General features: G+C 31.9%; 1 protein-coding gene across 1 annotated transcript in view; it reads left to right on the forward strand.

Annotated features, from left to right (window-relative positions):
• Positions 1-21,510, forward strand: part of LOC113373663 (protein jagged-1b) — a 363,880-nt gene that overhangs the window by 320,263 nt on the left and 22,107 nt on the right. The window contains exons 15-17 of the mRNA XM_026613946.1: positions 1,782-1,835; positions 7,673-7,879; positions 13,507-13,634. Of these exons, the coding sequence (XP_026469731.1) occupies positions 1,782-1,835; positions 7,673-7,879; positions 13,507-13,634 (389 nt within the window). The remainder of the gene's footprint in view (positions 1-1,781; positions 1,836-7,672; positions 7,880-13,506; positions 13,635-21,510) is intronic.

The raw sequence follows: 21,510 nt of genomic DNA on the forward strand, positions 1-21,510 counted from the left end.
TTTATTCTTTCGATGCACAGCTAATGATGAACATATAGCAATCTTTCTATAATTTTACTAAATTTATTCAGAAATAAGGGTTAAATTAAAATGTTAAAATTATTCCCCTTGTACATACATACAAACAATGTAATGCAATAAAAATCAACTGTTCCCTGGCGCGTAACAAACAACTTTACCGTCTATTTAGTGCTTCAGAACCGCAAACGTAAACAATCCTTGTACTAAAATAATTCCAACTATAAATTGGTCAGTATTCTTATCCTAGGCAATAATCTCATCCTCATCGTTACACATCAGAAATTAATAACTTGGCGAACTCACAAGGCACGTCCCTGCGTTTTCTCTAATGCAAGTACGATAATTCACTTAGATGGGACACATGTATATTTATCAAAGTATCAATTATTTATTAGACTTCGTACCTACCACACTCGTCTCTGTATCCGATGTTATCATAGGAAAATATGTGCTTTGTGCTCTTATGCGTTCGCATGGATCGCAAATTCAAATTGGCGAGGAGCCAAATGTAAGGTGATAAACATAGTATGTAATTATTAACCGAATTTATGAACTGCAAATTCTTTGATTTGTATAATTTCACATGTAATTATTACCTTTTGAAATATGTTGTCCAATGAAAATTACCACAGTGATGCAGATCAATTTTTCCTGTGACAATCTTCATCAACACAGTTAAAAACTTGTAATTAAATTAAAATTAATTGTAATTTAATATTTCTGATTGATGAATGATTAGCACGAAGAATTTATTTATCTATTTAATATAAATTCGTATTTAAATAATCTGGTATTTATCAAAAGACAACCAACAAATTTTATTTTGATGCCCTTTGGTGCGCACATTGGTTTGCGTACCGAAGTTTTGGCAAATTTAATTAAGTTATCATCGCAAAAGTAAAAATTTTAATTATGACAGTTTATGGTATATTTCCTGTTTCAAAACACGTTTTCCACCTGTGATAATTTTAATATCCTCCATATCTGTGAACAGAGAGCGAGCGGATTAGACGTTTACTCTACGTCAATTCGTGCGATCAAAATCGCGGATTACATCAAGTTGAATGTTCTGAAATAGGTTTCGTTTTGATTGTATCACGCGTGTATGTTTATAAAACGATTTAAATCATCATTATCATTATGGCTGATACTAAAGCAACAAATACGAGAACAGAGAGACGCACTGTAATTATTCTGCATAATTACTCGGATTACAGTTTGTAGAACGACTTAGGTAGAGAAATGCGTAAGAAGATAGTTGAGAGCATATTTCAGTTTCATATTTGAATTGATTCTGTATATTGAATCCGCATTTATAATATTTTGTCAAAATTTCCACATAATTACAATCTGCCTGGAAAAGCATTCAGTGATTTTGATGCCTAAGTGTGTAGAGATAGACCCTACCTAGTCATACGTATTTTGAATTTAAAAATTGATGGGATGAAGGTAAAGTTTATATAAATTCAATACTTGATTCAAATTTTTATAAGTTAATAGTTGGCATTCTAATGACTGATTCACCAATTCAGCTCTGGTCTTCAAAGATGTCGTAAAATTAAATGCCTTGTATATTGACTTTTAAGACTTTCTTCTGTAATCTTCTAGTAACTGGTATATATAGAATATAATATATATTTATAAATCTATCATATGTAAAACAATTCATTTTAGGTAATTTATTTCTTTCATTTTTTTCAGATATTGACGACTGTGTAGGAAATCCTTGTGAGCATGGAGGATCGTGCATAGACTTGGTTGATGGTTTCGCTGTGAATGTCCTTCGGAATGGACAGGAGAACACTGTGAAACAGGTACTTATAAATATTTGAATAAATTTTCACAAATAACAATTTTGACTTATCCTAGTTTATTTTAAATTATATGATTCAGGTGGCTTATCAATTTCACTTTATGTATAGTTTCCGTAAAACTTATGAACATATCTGTACGGATATGTCTTATAGTAAATGTATTTACCTTACTTTATTTTTATAGATATTTCATTTGTTCTGAATTCTAATTTCAATTAAGTGCATCAAATTAAAGCAATAACTTTTTCACTCAAATTACCTAGGTAAACTTCAGAATAAACTCTTAAATAAGCAGCTTTGTTCACAGAATTGGCTGATGAACCTTGATACCAACATGTGTACTTAGACATTGGCATAAACTTATTTAGTTGTATTTTTTGATAATTATTGACGGATTATAATTTGGTTTAGATAACTTTCAAATTCAAAGTAATGCATATATTTTTGTGAAATATTTTCAGTAAGTATAATTCAAACGATTGTTATTTCCCAAGGAGAAAGGTGTTTCAATCCCGTCAGTTCGATGAGACAAAAAAAATGATTTTCTTGTAATTAGGTATGTGTAGGTACACAGGTTGATCCTCGGTTAAGTTAGCCAATTCGCACGCTGGTGAACATGCCCGCCGTGTTGCACACTTCATTAAGACGAACCGTGAGTTTCACGGATAGGAATGCATCTAACGACGTTTTCGAATTTTACCTTTCGTGCGAGGAAACGACCCGAAAGCTAACGCGGGCCCAGGAGAGCCGAGCACTTTTATTGCGTACGCCGTTTTGCGTTTTTACACTTTTATAATCTGACACAGAGATATCCCACGATTTAATGTCGTTTGTTGTCTTTTTGTCTAATTTCCGAAAGGGTACTTAAAGAAGGATTCATTTCCATGAACTTATTCTACGTTTCGCTGTAGAAAACGTACCTTGCAAATATATTCATAGGGGAAAGGCCCCGAGTGCCGGTTATTTATAAATAAATCAAAAATATTTTACGAAATGTTTATTAAATCATGACCTATGTTAGAAATCAAACTAAATTAACAAAAACGCAATCTTTGCTAAACAATAATTAATACTATCAATCAAACTTTAGTGACAAAAACATGATTTTACGAAGTGGCACCTAGTACCGGACATTTCAAAATAACCTGGAATGTCTGCACATTTGTGTTTGACGAATATTCTTAGATATTGCAAAAAAATCACTAATTATCCACCCTTTTGGCCGATGCTCTCAGCTGGAGCATTCATCATCGATTTTCATTCTTTGACTAGAAAATACGAAAAAATGGGGTATGTACTGACGGTTAGCACTCATACAGAACAAAATTAAATAATTAGAATAAATTACGTCAATTCTTACAAGAAATATCAATATGTTTACTTCAGGCGCTAAGGGACGACTTAGTGTCCGGTGCTAAGGGACAAACAATTTCGTTCATTTGGTGGTACCTACTAAAATTGTTTAAAATATCTAATAATATTCTTTTACGGATAACAATCAAGTACTACTTTTATTTTTGAATGCCACTAAAATATAAATGCATAAATACAGTAGAATTACTTCCATTGATATTCAGGCGACGCCGTGTTTTTGCGCCTAAAACAACAAAGGGTTCCCCCGCGCCCCTTTCACTTGTATTTTGAAATAAAAAAAAATATGCTCGCTTAAATAATACGTGTTAAATAGAGTGCCCGGCTTTAAGTGCCGTCCGGTGTTACTGGACTTCCCCCTACATGTCTTTTGTTGGAATCTGAACTTCAAATCATCTTGGACAAAATTTTAAAAGATCAACGACAAATCTATTGCAGTATTTTTTTTTTGACTATTTCTTTTAAAAATGATTATAGATTATGGAATTTTATTTCGATTTCTTAAACACTGATTTCTTAAATTTACATTTCAAACAAAGCATTATCGTTTACGTTGATCTTCTCAGTACTTTTAATCTCACACGAGGTGTGATAATCGAACGGCATTTCACCTACACAAAAACCTAATAAAAACACTTGTCGATTACCTACATATCGCGCCTCCAAAATCAGGCGATAATTATCTACATCGATTTTTATCAGATAGAAATCATCAAAAGCTTTTAGCGATTGCATAAAACATTATCGGAAATTGTCTAAAGCGAATTCATTTAGATATATTACGAGATATGGACGATTTTCGACGCTCTTTTGTCAAATCCGTCTTCGCAAATCATTAATGATAATGGCTTGTACCGGCGTGAAATTTCTTTGTGCGTTGACACAGCGAGAAAAAAATAAACGGTATGACTTTGGCGTTTGGAATTAACCAAGCGTAGAAGATAGTTAACGAACTTTGAGCGTAGGTGACGGCGAATCGGTGTGATCTGTGGTCGTCTCGGGAAGAAGACTCAAATCGTGCAGAAAATTCGATTTAAAATTACCTAAACACACTCACGATTAGAAAAACACATACTTTCAATTTACAATTGAGAAATTTAAAATATAGAAATGAATGCTAATAAGAAACATATATTTATTAAAAATACTAGTGGTTTTTCAGTTCAAAAGAGACTAGAATTTGTGACTATTACTCATTCAATTAATTTCATATAGTGTTCTATTTGTGTTTGGAGTCCTCAGCCGAACGAGCTAAACGTTCTCCACTTGGAGCAACGATTTACTGGGCCGCATTCAAGCAATATATCCTCTCTTTTCCAAATATACTCAATTTTCAAATCCTCAGAATTTATTATATGAAACTATTAGTAGTCAAAAGCGAAAGTTATAGATGGAGTATATTACTAACAATGGTGCTTATCGTAAGTCTTGCTTCATTTTCTCAAAGAGAACTAAAATTATCTCTCATTGGCCAATTTCAATGCTAGATGAGAATTTGAATGGTCGTAATTTCGATTATAAAAAATGCCAAGAATCATTCCCCATTCCTAATTGTAGGACAAAAATGTCGCGTCTCGCATCGTTTCCCCGATAATTCACGATTTGTTCCATTGTTTCGAAGGTGAGACGGCGTTAAGTCACTAACGATATCCTCTGTTCCTTCATGTCGAACACTTGTTCTGTTCAGACAGACTGGACTTCGTTTTAGACGATATGGGATTTGAATAGCATTTTAATTTTTTTTTGAAAGCTATGTCGTGTTAGAAGAATTCAATGGTTAGTGAATTGCTAAAGCATCATTGTAGATATCATTTGTCTTTAAAATAAAATGTAGAAATAATAGTATGGTTGAAAAATTATTTTCCTAGTCAAAATTTGTTCATGTGAATAAACAGAAATTACAACTTTTTTGGTCCTCCAAACTTATAGAAATAGTTAAAATCGGAATTGGATGATTAGCGTACTTCATACCGGAGAAAGGTTTATAAAGAAGAGTGTAGAAACTTCAAGTAAATCAATCATGTAGAAGTTGAGAAATCATTGGTTAAAAGTTTCGCAGAGGAAGGAAACAGATGTGGATTTTTGTGGCCAACCAAGTCTGAGAATAATTTAAATTTTGGAAAATCCTCTTGTACTCATATTCTTAAAGAGTTGAACTTTGAAAATATAAAAAAAAACAAAATAGATTAACCTGTTAACTTAACAAGTTAATCCTAAGTAATTCTTACCGATTCAAAAATTTATTTTTCTCTTCATGTTTCGATGGTTCGTTTTCCAAATGGACACCCCTACATCCAGCCCATAACAAAGTCTCGGTAATAAGTCACAGTGTCTTGGCGTTAATGTGATGGCGCTAAAGCGACTATAAATCCGGCGTGGCCATCGTCTCTTCTCTGGATTCCTTTACACGTAGTACGAATTCATCATCGACCACTCACCGGCGATCATATATTAATGTCTATAAACTCGTTATATTAATTTTTTCTTCAAATTCGAAGTCGGATCCCCCCTCGGGTTTGACCTTTTGACATGTTTTTTCGTCGTGCGTCTGCAGCGGTTTGTCTTTGCACTTGGCTGTGGCATCGATTCCGAGCCCATTGAAGCGTGCAAGAATACATATATATTGATGCAGGAAACTAAACGAAGACATATGTGTGCTGTATTAAAAATAGCAAGCGAAAAGGAAAAAATACGATGATTCTGTCGGCGCGTAAAGTATTGGCGAGACCATTTAGATTTTTTAAATCGTTTGTAAATTAGAAACTAGATATCTTTGGTGAAGCTTACGTGTATCTGTTCTATTCAGAAATGTTTACGGTAAGCGTGCCGGAGGAAACTAATAGACAACATGCGGTTGAATTTAAAAATAACCGACCTTGAAACGTAAATTTAGTACCGAACATACTTTTCTGATTATTATCGAATAGTTTCCTAATTGTTCAAGAATTTTAGATGCTTTAAATCTGTTCATAATAACTAAATACCATGACCTTTAATGTATACCAACTAATTGATATTTTTCATAAACCATATGCCTCTCTATATCTTTTGATCTTATCCTCGATAGATATTTTCTTGAAATATTTTTCCACATTATGGTAAAAAACGTTCAGACTTTGTTAGAAACATACATATGAGAAAATGTAAATATGAAATAGTAAGTACGAGCAGATAAGAAAATTAGACGTTTGTATATACTTGGGGTCATAGGTTATGTATTTTGTACGTTTTTCAATTACAACCTATGAGAATTAGGAGCTGAAGTGTGTTTTTGATTGACATTGGCATCAGTCTCGTACTTAGGCAATAGATCATCAACTTATTTTATCATTGGCATTAATAATGCGACTTGTTTATGTATGAATAATTTTTTTTCCTTTATTTTTGTTTGAACTATTTAGTTCAATACATTTGGTTAGACACATACACTCACGCACATGGAATTATTGTGCTAAATTTTTGTAAGTCTTTAGTTGTCCATCCAATGTGTGGTTCACTTCTCCAAAGATATAGTAGAGTTGAATGCCTTGAATATTGTCTTTAGCAATCTTCTTTATGAGGCTTCTTGAAACTGGTGTCTTGAAAAGTTGAGCCACCGTAGAATTAGTTTGATGTTCAAGTTTTAGGAAATTTGATTTCTAAACATATATTTTTAAATTTATGTAAAATTTCAATGCATATTCAATGCTAGATAGTAGGAGCTTTTAAAATATCAGGCGTTATACACATAAAACGCCACATAAAACGGTATCAGCAGGGCCGGTCCTAGGGTACTCAGCGCCCGCATGCAATTTTTTTTTTCTAGCGCACCCCCCCCTCTCTATTATTTTAACTTCTTGAACAATTTATCATAAAAATTATATAAATATTTAGGTTAATTTTTTAAATATTTTTTTAATAAATCTGGATTTAGTACACAAAAAAATTAGATATAATGTAAATGCGCATTAAATACATTGATTTTAATTTTACTTAGAAGATCAAGGCGATTTGCGACTAAATTAATAAATATTGTTCAAAATTAGTAAAAGATGCAATGAAATTTAATATTCTTCGAATTAAATTAAGAAAACTATATTATAAATTTCATATACGAATCTCGTTTTGGCGCCCCCTAAGGCGTGCGCCCGCATTTTTTGCATGCATCGCATAAAGGTAGGACCGGCCCTGCGCATCACAAAGATGCAGTTATGATAACATTATATGTTTGTTTATATGTAAAGTACGCCAGATCGCGCAGCAAATAGAAAGCATTTTCACAGTTTTTAATACCAAGAAAGAAATATAAGATAGCGTTGCCATAACAACGCTATGTTATCGTCTTTGAGGAAATCCGAATTTTTATAAATCCATATATTAAGAGGCCAATCCTTAATATATGAATTTAAAAAAATTGGGATATCCTCAAAAATCTATTATATATCTATTATTTTCTAACAATAATTTCCTTCTTTTTCCTTCAACAGACGTCGACGAATGCCTCTCCTCCCCTTGTGCGAACGCGGTCTCGTGCTCCAACACGCACGGGGGCTTCCACTGCACGTGCGCGCCAGGCTGGGGCGGAGCACTTTGCGCCCGGAACATAGACGACTGCGTGGGACAGTGTCTGAATGGGGCCACGTGCATAGATCTCGTGGACGACTACCACTGCGCGTGCGCTTCTGGATATACAGGTGAGTGGCAATTTAGGGTAGAAAGATAAAGGGTTGATATATCAAGAAGGGTGAATTAATTTGACAGGGTGAATAGGGTATTAGTAGGGTCAAAGGTTGAACGATTATTTGGTTGTCTTCGTGATAAAGTAGTTTGAAAGTGGTTTTGAATTTGGGTACAGCGGGGATTAAATGTCAGTGGGTGAAATGGTCCACCACCAATATCTCAAAAACATGTAAAGTTAGAAAATTTTTAACAATATTTGACAGTAGAGAGCAAAAGATATGTAAGCAGCAATCGCTTTATATTTCCATTGTAACTCTGAACCATGACCCTGGTAAAGGAGTAAAGAGTAAAAAACTAGTAACTAAAACAGTAAATTAAAATTGAAATGCAATTTTATTCCAACGCCGTTGATGAGTATTTCTGATGTGATACCAGATCTAGGTTATATACAATGTTATCTTTTCAAAAAATGTGCCCATGAAATTTATCTTAGCATTGGTTGAATAATATAGTTATCATTTTGTAAACTTTCTACAAAATTGAAAATAGAACATTGGTTTGTTTGCCCCCTGGCTTTCCGGTTTTACCACGTCTATGGGGTAAAAAGAGACAGATGGCACATTTTAGAAATATAGTACAAAAACACATTTATATAATTAGGAATTATCTGGGAATTTCACTGAAGGTAGTACGATACTGTTTGTTTGATATTTGTTATGTGTTGTCTAATGTCCAATTAGACCTTTGTGCCCCGCACTATCCTATATATAGATATTTAATCAGAGATTTACACTTGCATATCGCATGAAATATTTTAAAAATAATACTTCCAACTATACTAAAAAGTATCATTTTTCATCAAGCAAGCTTATGATTTAATCATCCCTCTATTTTATAAGGGTATGATATTATGAGGGTTGCACCTTGATATATGCTGTCATTTCGTTGACATCATTTGGTGCACATGCCTTTTGATATTTCATTTGTTTGGATGCAGGTACAATTTTGCATATGCCAGTGGGAGATTTTTGGCATTTCTTTTTTATACACAGGTGCAAACGTAAACGAAAGTTTGTGGTAGAAAATGTGTTCTTTGAACAGATGTATAAAAGTGAAATTGTAATAATAAATATTTGACGATCTTGGATAAATAACCAGAGTGTATATAATTTTTTTTTTTTTTTTTAATTTTTATTTTCAATAGCAATCAGAATACATAACTATTCTATGAGCTATTTGGCTTATGTCATTCACTCACACACATACACACACACTTGCAAACACACATATAAATTTATCGGATCAATATTACAATCATATTCAGAGAATCACTTCAATAAATGATTCAATTATTCTGTTTATATAAGGTTGTGGTAGTTCTATGGTTCCTCCATATTATCTTCGGGCAGCTTCTTCTTCAGTCTTCTTGAAGTTGATGTCTCAAGAAGCTGAGTGACTATATTGTTTGAATGATGTTGTAGTTTTTGAAAGTGTTTTATACTGTTGATTTGTATTATTTTGTTTATAAAATCAATATGAAGATCGTCGTGTAAAGTTTTGTTGCTAACAAACCACGGAGCATCAGTAATCTGCCTCAATATTTTCGATTGGGCACGTTGCATTAACGCTATATTGGATTTGCTTGCACAGCTCCACAATTCAATGCCATAAGTCCATATGGGTTTTATTATTGCCTTGTAAATTAGAAGTTTATTGTCAATGGATAAAATTGACTTGCGTCCCAGTAGCCAGTATAGTTCAGCGGTTCTAATTTTTATAGTCTTTAATTTGGCGCGAATATGGTCCTTCCACGTGAGCCTACGATCTAAATGCATACCTAAGTATTTGACGCATTCGGTGCTTGGAATTGCTTGGCCATAAAAATGTACTCCTGGGCATGTTGTCTTGTTCAGTGTAAATGTTATATGACTAGACTTGCTCTCATTTATTTTTATTCTCCATTTTTTGTCCACTCCTCTATAACATTTAGATGCCTTTGTAAAATTAGCGTAGCCTTAGATGCATCAGCATGTGTCGAAAGAATTGCTATGTCGTCAGCAAATGTAGCTGTTGTGGTTGATTGTAAAGTTGGAAAATCACTAGTGAAGAGGATATATAAAAATGGCGCTAAAACACTGCCTTGTGGAACTCCTGCCTCAATCTGATGAGATATTGAGGTTTCAGTGTTGACCCGTACTTTGAATTTCCTATTGGCGAGATAAGATTCTAGAATATTATAATAACCACATGGAAGTAGCGATCTAATCTTCAATAAAAGTCCCTTGTGCCACACCTTATCGAAAGCCTGGCTCACATCTAGAAAGACTGCAGAACAGAATTGTTTGGCCTCGAAAGTATTGCTGATGACTCTTACGATTCTGTGGCACTGTTGAATTGTGGAGTGTTGACTCCGAAAGCCAAACTGATGTTCTGGAAATATATTCGCGCTAGTTAAGATATGTTGAAGCAGGAGTGTATATAATGAAGATAGTACAAAAACTTCTTTCAAGTACAACAGGAAAGGTATATTTTTGTAGATAATTTGGAAAAGTTATGATCATTTAGAATTCATTTTGCTGCTTTTACTTGTTGGCACTTTTAAAATGCAATTAATTTTATTTTAAGAATTTGGTCATGTATACTACTTCGTTTTTATATACCACTTCGTTTTCATTACAATAATGAGATGGAATATTTCAATATAATATTCTCGCATTTAAACGAAAAGACTTGTAAACATATTGCTAATTTGAAGAAAAAAGAAAAAGTTTACAAGTAATTTGGCATCATTTCCTCTGGGCAACGGTCCATAACAGCCTTATCAAACATGTTTCTTGAAACGACTAAAGACATCCATCGTATTTCATAAATAAGTAAATAAATAAATAACTAAATCTGCAAACAGGAAATTGTAGTTCATTAACACATGTACATAGTGTTATTAGGTTATTAATCGGTAAAGATAGTTTTAGGCAGATAGCTGGTCGTAGATTTACTCAAATTCATTAAATTGATTTGGATATAAATAGATTCTTTTGTGCAATCTTAGGGATATAAGAACATGTTGGCACGAAATCGTAAGATTTGATTAATTTTAAATAATTTTAAAATTTAATTTTTTAATTTTAATTTTTTAATTTAATTTTAATTTTATATTTTAAATAATTTAATATTTTTAATTTATTTCATTTTTACTACCTAGTTCTAAATAATTATTATTTTATTACAATTACCGAATTTTTGTATCAAAATGGAATACTTAATTTTTAAACTCGTGCAGGTTTTAAATTTATAAATATATATAATTCTAATATCTCAATTATACAATTTTGAATAAATCATTTTCCAGTTGTGTATCCATTCAGTTAAGAGCTTTACCGATATCTGTGTCAGTTGTTCACAAGGAGAATGTAATTTCTCAAAGTGTCTCCAGGTACACCATAACAAGGAGAGATGAGTAATTACAATACTTGGCCATATACTAGATAATTATGCTGTCTGTGAACAAAATATTTATGGTAGCCACGGTTGTTAGTCAGTTCTTGCAGCTAAATATCCCGTAGAGAACTTGCGTTAATACCACGATAGGGCGTTTATGCAAATTTGTAATACACTAGTAAATCACACTGATTGCAATGGTTTAATTAATTAGATAATTTGCGGTTGGTTATTTTGGTAATGATGGGCCGTAATATCTATAATACTATAATGATAAATAATCTTAATGGTATTGCCTTGGACGATTATGTTGTCGAAGACGTATAGAAAATTGGTTTTGGAAATAGTCAAATATTCAAAATTTTAGGTAGGGTTGGTATGGCATGTTTATGTTTCTGAGCAGCAATCAGATATGCTTTTGTGCTGGTTTGACTTAATACTACGTCGGTTTTACAGATGAAAACACAAACAGCACTCTCATCTCTATGTGATATATTTTATCACAATTTCTGTAGCATGGCCAATATTTATTGATGCAGAAATCCCGGACGAGGGCTATTCTCACTTAGAAACATATTCGTATCTATACCAATTTGGTTTTACAAGAATATTTTTCCAATTTATAAGATTTTCTACTGAAGGATAAATTACGGAGAATAAATTGCGATAAATACAAGCAACCGGAAAGCCAGGACCTACCTTGCTGTATGTAACAAAATTGTGTCAGGTTTTATGTTTCAGGGTTAAGTGTTTTCTCAATAAATCTATTAAACCGCCCAGAAATGATTTCGCAAAACCTATATGTATGAATCAACATGTCCTCAATTGGCATTAATTAACAGTGTATACCTTATACAGTTATGCTGCAGGTACTTTGTAATTCCAGGAAATTTGCGATTGACAGTCATATATGCTCTCCCAGTTCTTATCTACTGGTATTGCTATTAATTCAGAAATTAACCATATATAAGTAGAGAATTTATATATCGCATACTTCGGTATGCGCATTCTGGGTACTGCACGCATATCTGCTCAATTTATTTACCGTCTGCCTTACCTGGAATACCGAGCACCGAGCACTGTCATTAAACCGATTTCTCCTCGATGTGATGCCGGTAATTATTGATTTATTTCGAAATGATTTCAAATTCGCGCAGTTTATTTATAACACACACGTCGATTATTATCATCCATTGATATTTTTCGAATTAATAACGTAATGAGGTTCCAGCGATGTTTTCATTTTGGCTTGGATCAGATATTGAGCTTTTACGGAAGAACGGTTGGTAAGATCACTTTGTATTGAAACACAACTTTTCGGTGTGATGCGAATTGAGTAGTGGATATTTAAATTGTAATTGTACTTTTTTATTTTTATTTTACTGTTATATATACATTTTTGATCCTATGAACCAACATATTACTGTCACGGTCTTGGTCAACCATGCTTCGTATAAATTTATAAAATAAAATTTTACCAATTTTCTAATTTTTATAAAATAGAGTCATTGTTTTATATATTTTGAGTTAAGCACATTTTGTTATTTGAGTTGACCATTTGACCAAACTCACCCAAATATGTTTTTTTGCTAACTCATATGTTAAAGATGATCAGTATGATTCAGAACTCATATGTATTTTTTTTATCTATTTGATTTTTATCTAATTAGCGATACATCAGCGTTTATTATTTATTGGTTTGAAAATTTAAATTATTAAGCGTTCCATAATTTACATTTGGTCCCAACTTTATCACTTTTTATTACCCAAGCGCGGTGCGGAAATTAACGTTACAATGTTTTAATTACATAAAAAACCGTTGTTTAATGAACGTATTTTTGACAAGTGATTTGCATATACACGCACTCTCATATTAACTCATATATGAAACAACAATCGAAGAACTTACATGGCTTATTCATCGAAGTAAAGTAAATTTAATGAAGCTTCAATGAATAATTTATTTCCTTAATGTAATAGTCTTATTTTTGTTCTTCACTTTGCTTCATTAATTTTAATGAATATGTCTTAATGAATGGAATTGTTGGTGTTACCAATACTTGATTTTGAAATATGATTTTTAAAACTATCTCGATGTGATAAATGTTACGTATTTATGTATTTATTTAAAAACATAGTTACATCGAAAAAAATTTCATCGAGACTTATCATTTAATGGCTGGATTTGTTTTAAATTTTGCAGGTCGTGATTGTTCACAAGACGTTGATGAATGCCAAACAAATCCTTGTAGGCATGGTGGAGAATGTGTTGACTTGGTTGGCGGTTTCAGATGCATTTGTCCAGTTGGAAGATCAGGAACATTATGCGAGGTAAGTGCAGTAGAATTTATTTATTTCTTTGCAATAATATATAAATGAGGAAGTGAAGATTTTTAATTAGTGGTTTACATCCGCTAGCTAGTATGTTCTATGGTGCCAATTGATGGCATCTTGCTGGTTAACCAATATTCTTGAATGGATATTATTGCATCATTCATTTTTTTAATGTACAACATTTGTCGCATTTATTTTTTTTAAAGCTTATTTATATTCTTTCTTAAATTTTTTGATATTCATAGTTACCACCACAAACACATCTTACATTTTATAGCACATAATCGACTATTTTTTTAAGCAAATGTACTTTTATACTCTCCAAAATTATCATTACATGAATTATATCTCAGTTCTAATTTATTTCTCACTAAATATGTAATTATATCTCTCATCGCAATTTTAGTAGTTGTCACAATTTTAATTCAGCAACTTAATATAAATATACAATCGCAATTACAAAAAAGTAATTGCTACAGATTTTCACACGTCCAAAAAGTTGAATTAGCCAATTGCTTAATTACTGAAGCACTTTCGTTATGAAGTAATTATATAAATGAACTGTTGTAATTAATGTAATAGTGGTAGTCCCACGTATGTTTAAGGATACAATTAATTTAATTTACGAGATTTAATTGTAAGATGTATAATGAAAATATTTCGAACGTCGATAGTTAATTTAACTCTTGATAGTCAGTTATTATCAGTAACTAGATATTTAATTTAACAAACTGTCTATAAAATGCTTAGAGTGCTATAATTTAAATTAACAAAATCATTTAAACGGTGTTTATCCAATTTAAAACTTAATTACAAATATAAATGAACTAATTCATATATAAATGACTTGCGCGATTAAATTTTAAATTATGTTGAACTCATTAGCATGGTTTGGGAATTATAATGGTTTTATTTATGAGGCATTCGTGGTAAAAGTGTGTTGCGAAATGAATTGATGATATCATCTTTTTCCAGCAAACCATTTGATTTAAGTTTGCATTTTAGCAATTTATTATAAATTAAAATTGGATTAATAAATTACAAGATTAAGATGTGGACAATAATAATACTAAACAGCGATTCATTACATAATTTTATTATTTCTGCTAGTGTATTAGAGTAAAATATTAGCACCCTTCCTCATCCATTCTCTGGTAAATTTTCTTGAAGATCGATGGTTGTTTCGCTAGTCTTTTTCCCCAATGCTTTAAGTAGGTTCGGCACTAAAATAATAATTCCTAATTGATAGAAATTATTCGCTATCAAATAATGAAATCCTCCTAGATTGTTTGTATCGTTTCACATGTACCGTAATAGAAAATGATATATGGCCGTACTCGCCGAGTGCATATTTACGCTGGAATTACATAAGCATTACTCATTACTTACGCCAACATTGCTTAGTTTATACAATTCACACGCTTCCGATCCATCTTAATAACTGTCTGCGGAAAATGATAATGTTTCTTCCTCTTACTGATATCAAGGGTATAAATAGACGGTTTTAACATCAGATCGCATTCCATACATTATTGTTGAATTAAAATGCAAGCGCTTACTGGAAGAGAAATATGTGTATGATAAATACTCACTGGGGGAACGCATTTTATTCTAAAGATTTTCACTTATTTGCTTAAAATTAAAATAATTTCTGCAATTCTGTTTTGCAATCTCGAAGGTGAATATGATTTATGTATAGATTCCATCGATATAGATCAAAGAAAAAAAGTGTTGTACTTCCTCTTTCGAAGGTCAATAAGTGGGTAATTTTGGTTCAGATACGATGCATTGATATTGAGGGGCGAATTCTCCGGCAAAATAGCCCATAACATAGCGTTGTTATGGCAACGCTATGTTACGCTACTTTCTTGGTACTAAAAACTGTCAAAATGATATGTATGTTGCTATACATGCATTTATTCTATAAATTAATATTCAACATCGCTATTTAGATTTTTGATCAATCTATTTTTCGAAAGCAACAAAAAATACTTGGTACATTTAACGAAACAGTTATTTTTAAATACAGCATTGATTGAAGTTTTCCTTTCTATTCATTCTCAGTTATTAATAAATTAATTTAATGCATTCCTAATTTGCATAATCAATTATGGCAACAAATTTCTAACACAACACAAAAAGTTTCAAGAGCAAAAAAGCGCAATCTAGTTCCCGCATGTGCGTGGTTTTTTGCCCTCGGATCGTATCTGTACTACTACAAGTGTTAAAATGTATCGGACTATCAACACCGTTACTGTTGACACATGACAGATGATTTAATAAGTTAATATTTTTTTATAAAAAAAATGCGTATACAAAGATGTATGTACGCAGAGGAGGCAGGAATAATTTATTTAGCATGTAAATGTAACTGAGGTCCATGACTCAGTTTCACATCTATGTAGTTTTTTTCGGATGATATAGAAAGGTACTTAGCATAAATTCTTGATAGCGAACTATTGAACTTAGGCGAGTAGTAGTAGATATATATACATACACGTACATACACCACACACACACACATATATATATATATATATATATATATGTATTTATAAATGTGATTCACATGAGATCAGAAATGGCCGGAATTTGCTCGTGTGTTTATAATCGCGTTTGCCTATTATCACAGAAGTTTTATTAAATCTGGAAAACTTGACGAATTAATTTCCTAAGAATTTTCTTTAAAGTTCAAGAATTACGTGAATGCAAGGTCAACTTTTCACACACTATCTCTTGACAAACTGCAACTAAGACAATATTTCATCTCATTTTTTTTCATTAGACATAATATAATTGATTCAGGATTATAAATAATATATTGATTCAGATAAATTCAAGTAATCTCCTTAATTAAAAATTTCAAATTTCATTGTGGTAAATTGTTTAAATCTATGTTTTTAATATTTCAACACGTTTTCGTCACGATATAAGAAAAATTTCCGCATAGGCCATGGTAACTTCAATAAATAAGTTAGAAAATATCACAGAAAAAAAAGGGTGTGGCAAAACTCCTGAAAAAAACACTATTTTTTATGTCACACATATATGGCTGATATGACACTATATTAAAACTTCTTTTCTCCTTCTACACGACACAGACTAGTGTCAGACACATTTGACTGACATGGAAAATTAACTTGTTAATAATTATGGAATCTAATTCTGAATATCGAATACATAAATTAACGCAATCAAATAAATCATTCAACTAAACATAGTTTCTATGAATTATTACAGTAATTATGTTAGGTACTAACAACAGTACAACATGTGGTTATTTATATAGTATGAAGATTAAGATATTTGCTAGCCAAATTACAGTTACTATAATTATTGTCTTAATTTGGTGGAATTATTCATGAATAGATTTATCTACTAATGTTGTGCTATTGATTGATATTGTTGTTGTGATCTATTGATTTAATGCTAATATTTATCATTTTTCTTAAATCAGAACAAGAAGTTACTACAGAACAGTGATCATATTTAATATTTACATTTATCCACATTCACTTTTATCAAATATAGAAAAAAAAACAAAATAAATTTTCTATAATTTTCCTTTCCTGACTTTCGTGATTGCGAGATCATCATTTGACAGACATTTCCAAAGAGAGACATTAATTCTTTTGACAGTAGGATTGGATTAATAGCAAAGCAACACATGTCTCGTCTTACAACGAGCCATATATGATGATTCGCGATGTTGCAAACCTATTAAAAATAATAAACCGATTTTTGGATTGCCTAAGCTCTTCCTAATTGCTGTAGCGGTATGTTTGTTCAAGTTGTCGCCACAGACCTACTCTCGAGGACGATGTCTACATACTAATCAGATGCGTACGGATCGTGGGACTAAGTCTAAAGATTTACTCGCTGGGGAAATAGAAATTTACTAAATAGGGTCAGTCGAATGGAAAATTTGCAATGAAATCTAAAAATTTGCAGGTCGAGCAGATTAAGATATTTTAGGATTTTTATGCATGCTCTGTTTCAATATTTGACAAGTTTTACCATCCAACTCATCCAGGAAATTAATTACATCACAACGTTTTTTTTTGCTTCTTTGACATATGAGCAGGCAGACTAACCATAAAACAGGATATTGACCAGTATCAGTTTCCGTTCCAAACGTTCCTATAATAACAACATAATTTACGAAGTTTGGAGAGTACTTTTTATATCTCGCGCAGTCAAACTTGATTTTTGGTGTGTTTTCATAATAGTGGAACGATGCATGTATGAGAAATGCAACACAATAACTTTTAATGCACAAAGATTGCAACATAAAATTTTATATTGATTTTGCAAACGCAGAAGTTATTACAATTTTAGTTTTATACTTTTCATTTGAAGTCAATATTGCAAAACTTTTTTCGCGATTTTAGAGTTTCTCTGTGTGAATGAAGGATAAATATTATTTTCAAGTATTTTTTACCAAATTTTCCTGCTATAAAAGCTCTCAGTCTCAGTCCATTATTAACTCATTCACACGATTGAATAGTTTGTATTTAGAATTCAGGAAATGTTTAACATAATGTAATAATCATCGTTTCTCATCCGCAACTTACGCAACGAAAATACAACGTTTATTTAATGATTGTAAAACGATATATATTCGAAAATATATATGTAACAGCATAACATGTAGCTTCCTTACTGCGCTTATTTCAAATAGTCATAAATAGAGGTAGTGATGCACACTGCATATCGAGAAATAATTCTATAAATAATAATTTTTTAAAATGAGCTATGGTAAGGTAGATATATTTCATATACGTTTGTCATAGCATTATTAAATAATATCATATTTTAATTTAACTAAATTTTGTGGGATATTGTATATGTGATTTTTTTCCTGACTGCTTTGCTACTTTACAATATGGCGTCATAGCGTTTTTCATACAAATCCTTTAAAAAAACATTTTTGTATGACTTTATGATACTTTAGATTGGACTTAAAAGGAATTCGTTCTTGGTATAATTTCCTCATACTATCAATTAATATAAATTAATAACTTAGGTTACTACTACTACTTAGGCTGAGAAAATGCTAAATGCTTGAAATTGAAGTCATACTTGTTAAATATTTTGAATGAATGGAGAAAATTTGATTATTAAAAATATATATATCAGTTATGCCTACATATTTCAGGGATAATATTCATTTACATCGATATTGGAGTTCTACTGATAAATTCCTTCTCCTCATTCCTACGCACATAAACCGTCTAGAACTCGCAATGACACCATTGCAAAGTAAGAACTTGCTCCGGGCATAAACTAGAAGCCGTGGAATCAATATAAGATCTAGATCCTACTGCTCAGATCTGATAATATCTCATTCGAAGATTTCTCTGATCAGCTAAGCTAGATCGTATTACCCAACATAGCCAACGCGTAGGCCGAGATGATAAAAAACACTTTGACTTACAATGTTTGAACATTGACTAACATGAAACCAATGTTAGTTTTAACACTCTGGGAAATTGGCGAATCGAAGACAGCCGGCGAAGTCTTAATGTTAACAAGATCGAGAAACATGGAAGCGCACGTAGGAATCGATTGCGAGGACGATAAAGATGTCCAGATCTCCTCGGATGCTGATAAAGATGAATCGGTATTGGAAGATCTATATTGTCTATGTGATTAATGTTACGGAAAATGGTTACAGATGAATTATTTTATGATGAAGATAGATTTTTGATAAACAAGTTGGTACACTTGTTTTAACCTTTGATAATTATAAAGCATTCTAAATTGGCTAAAATCGATTTATGCATGATTCTCATTAGTAGAATATTAAACCTGGTATGCATTGATAATCGAAAAATGCGAATATAGGATTACGCTTGATTTATGAAGAGTGATTATTTTTCAAATTGAAATATATTTGTTGTGCTATATACTTAAATCACACTATACTTTACGTCTACGCGCTTTAAAATCGCATAAATCAGATTTTCAAAATTAGTTCTGCCCCCTTCAATGAGTTATTCTTCGCCATGTTCTCTTTGATTTATTGTTATCAAGTTTCTTCTAAAGCAGCATATTTTCTTAAGAATAAAATGAAGTATTGCAATTATCATTCGCAATCAGCGTGGTTCTTCCAATCACGTAAATAGACCGTTCTCGTTTTATGTCATAGAAAACATCGATCTCAATACGATTTTTAATGAAGTCATCGATTCTTTTCCTCCATAACCCGTTGTGCTGAAATCTCACACGATTCGCACAATAATAATAACAATATCAGAAGTTATTTGTATACATCTACCGACAATAATACAGGAGGTGGCTTATGAATGAAACAGCCATAAATTCGTTTTACAATACTTTGCGCCTTCTTATACAAATTGTCCGCGCATAATCCCCTCGGATCGTGAAAGGTTTATAACTTAATTTTCAGATTATTCGATATATATGTGAAAAGAAGCCGGCTTTTATATCAGATCTATTCAAATCATTGGCGAGGCATAAAAAGCCATTCTCTTCATTATGTCGAGTACATTGTTGTTTGAATTTAACGAAATTAGTTCCACGGGGTTCTTTCAATATAATGATGATGTAATTAACGCCTCATACGCCAAGAAATATTAAAAACTTGTTAAAAAATGTTGTAATCAAAATGGTAATTTTATTGCTTTAGCGATAAAAATATTTTTGCGGGAGGATTGCCGTAAAAATGCGCAAACGGTATTCCATTAAAAATTATTAAGCCCGTTGGGATAGATTATCGAGTCGAATTTATGCGTTTCACGGCTGAGGTCAAATTATCATTCAAGTTTTCGGTTTCGGGACCTCTCATCTTCGGGACCAATTACTTCACTTCGAACCGGTACTTGACAGATTCGGGTGTCAAAATTATTATCAGGAATTAACACCGTTCTCGAAAACGTGTGTCGAATAAAACTACACGGTAGCTTTTTCATAGACGTGCGTGAGTATTTACATTATTTTTTAACGTCCTATTGTTGGGCCCAATATCTGAGCTGGAACTGGCTGCGTTCAATCATGGCGCCGAATAGTTTGGGGAATAAAAAAGGAATAATATTTGAGAAATATTATTGGTAAATATTTATATAGGCAAATGAAATGGAAACATGTGATACAATTTGAGCAATCAAAATTAATTGACAAATGATTTTACTTTCAAGTTTATTCTCACGCGAAGGTGAATATATGATTTATGTGTAAGAGATATTAGTTAGAATGAGAGGTTATGTAAAAGATTTGTGATATCAAGTAAGCTAATACATTAGTAAAATACTTTAACTTCCCGAAGGAGAAGTTTGTTTTCATCAAAAAATTCGAAACGCTAATTTTATGTTTTCTCGACGTTTCAAGCCATTCTGAATCGAATGAGCCAAATTTGGAAAAAGTATGTGTGTGTGTGTTTGTGTATGTGAACAGATTTTTTGCCGTAAATCGACCTTTTTCTCAAAAACGGTTTGACCAATTTCAAAAAGCCATTCGATGTATCTCAATGAGCACTATAGTTTGTCTGTTTTGTGAGACGATCTGCCGAGCCGTTTCTTTGTAATTAAAAAAGAGTGTTAAACTTTTCGTCTACAATTAAGCTTATCCTACCGAATCGATTTTAAAAAATCAAAAACTGTTCGAAAGATATTAGTTGGGAATAATACTGATTAGTTTTAGGTGAAAATCTACCGAGCCGTTTTTTTGTAATTAACGGTTGAAAAAAAAAAATTAGGCCGATTTTTATCAAACTTTTTTTGGCGATGTATATCATGGTCTTATAGAACTTACTGAAATATTACGGCCTTACGACAAGTAGTCTAATTTTAAAAATTCATCAAAGTTTGAGAAAATGAGTAGTTTTTTTATGTTTGTTAAAATTAAAATTAGA

Source organism: Ctenocephalides felis, unplaced genomic scaffold, assembly GCF_003426905.1.
Source record: "Ctenocephalides felis isolate EL2017-DRISC unplaced genomic scaffold, ASM342690v1 CF-g0.4_SCAFFOLD_01604, whole genome shotgun sequence".
NCBI classification, from domain to species: Eukaryota; Metazoa; Arthropoda; class Insecta; order Siphonaptera; family Pulicidae; genus Ctenocephalides; species Ctenocephalides felis.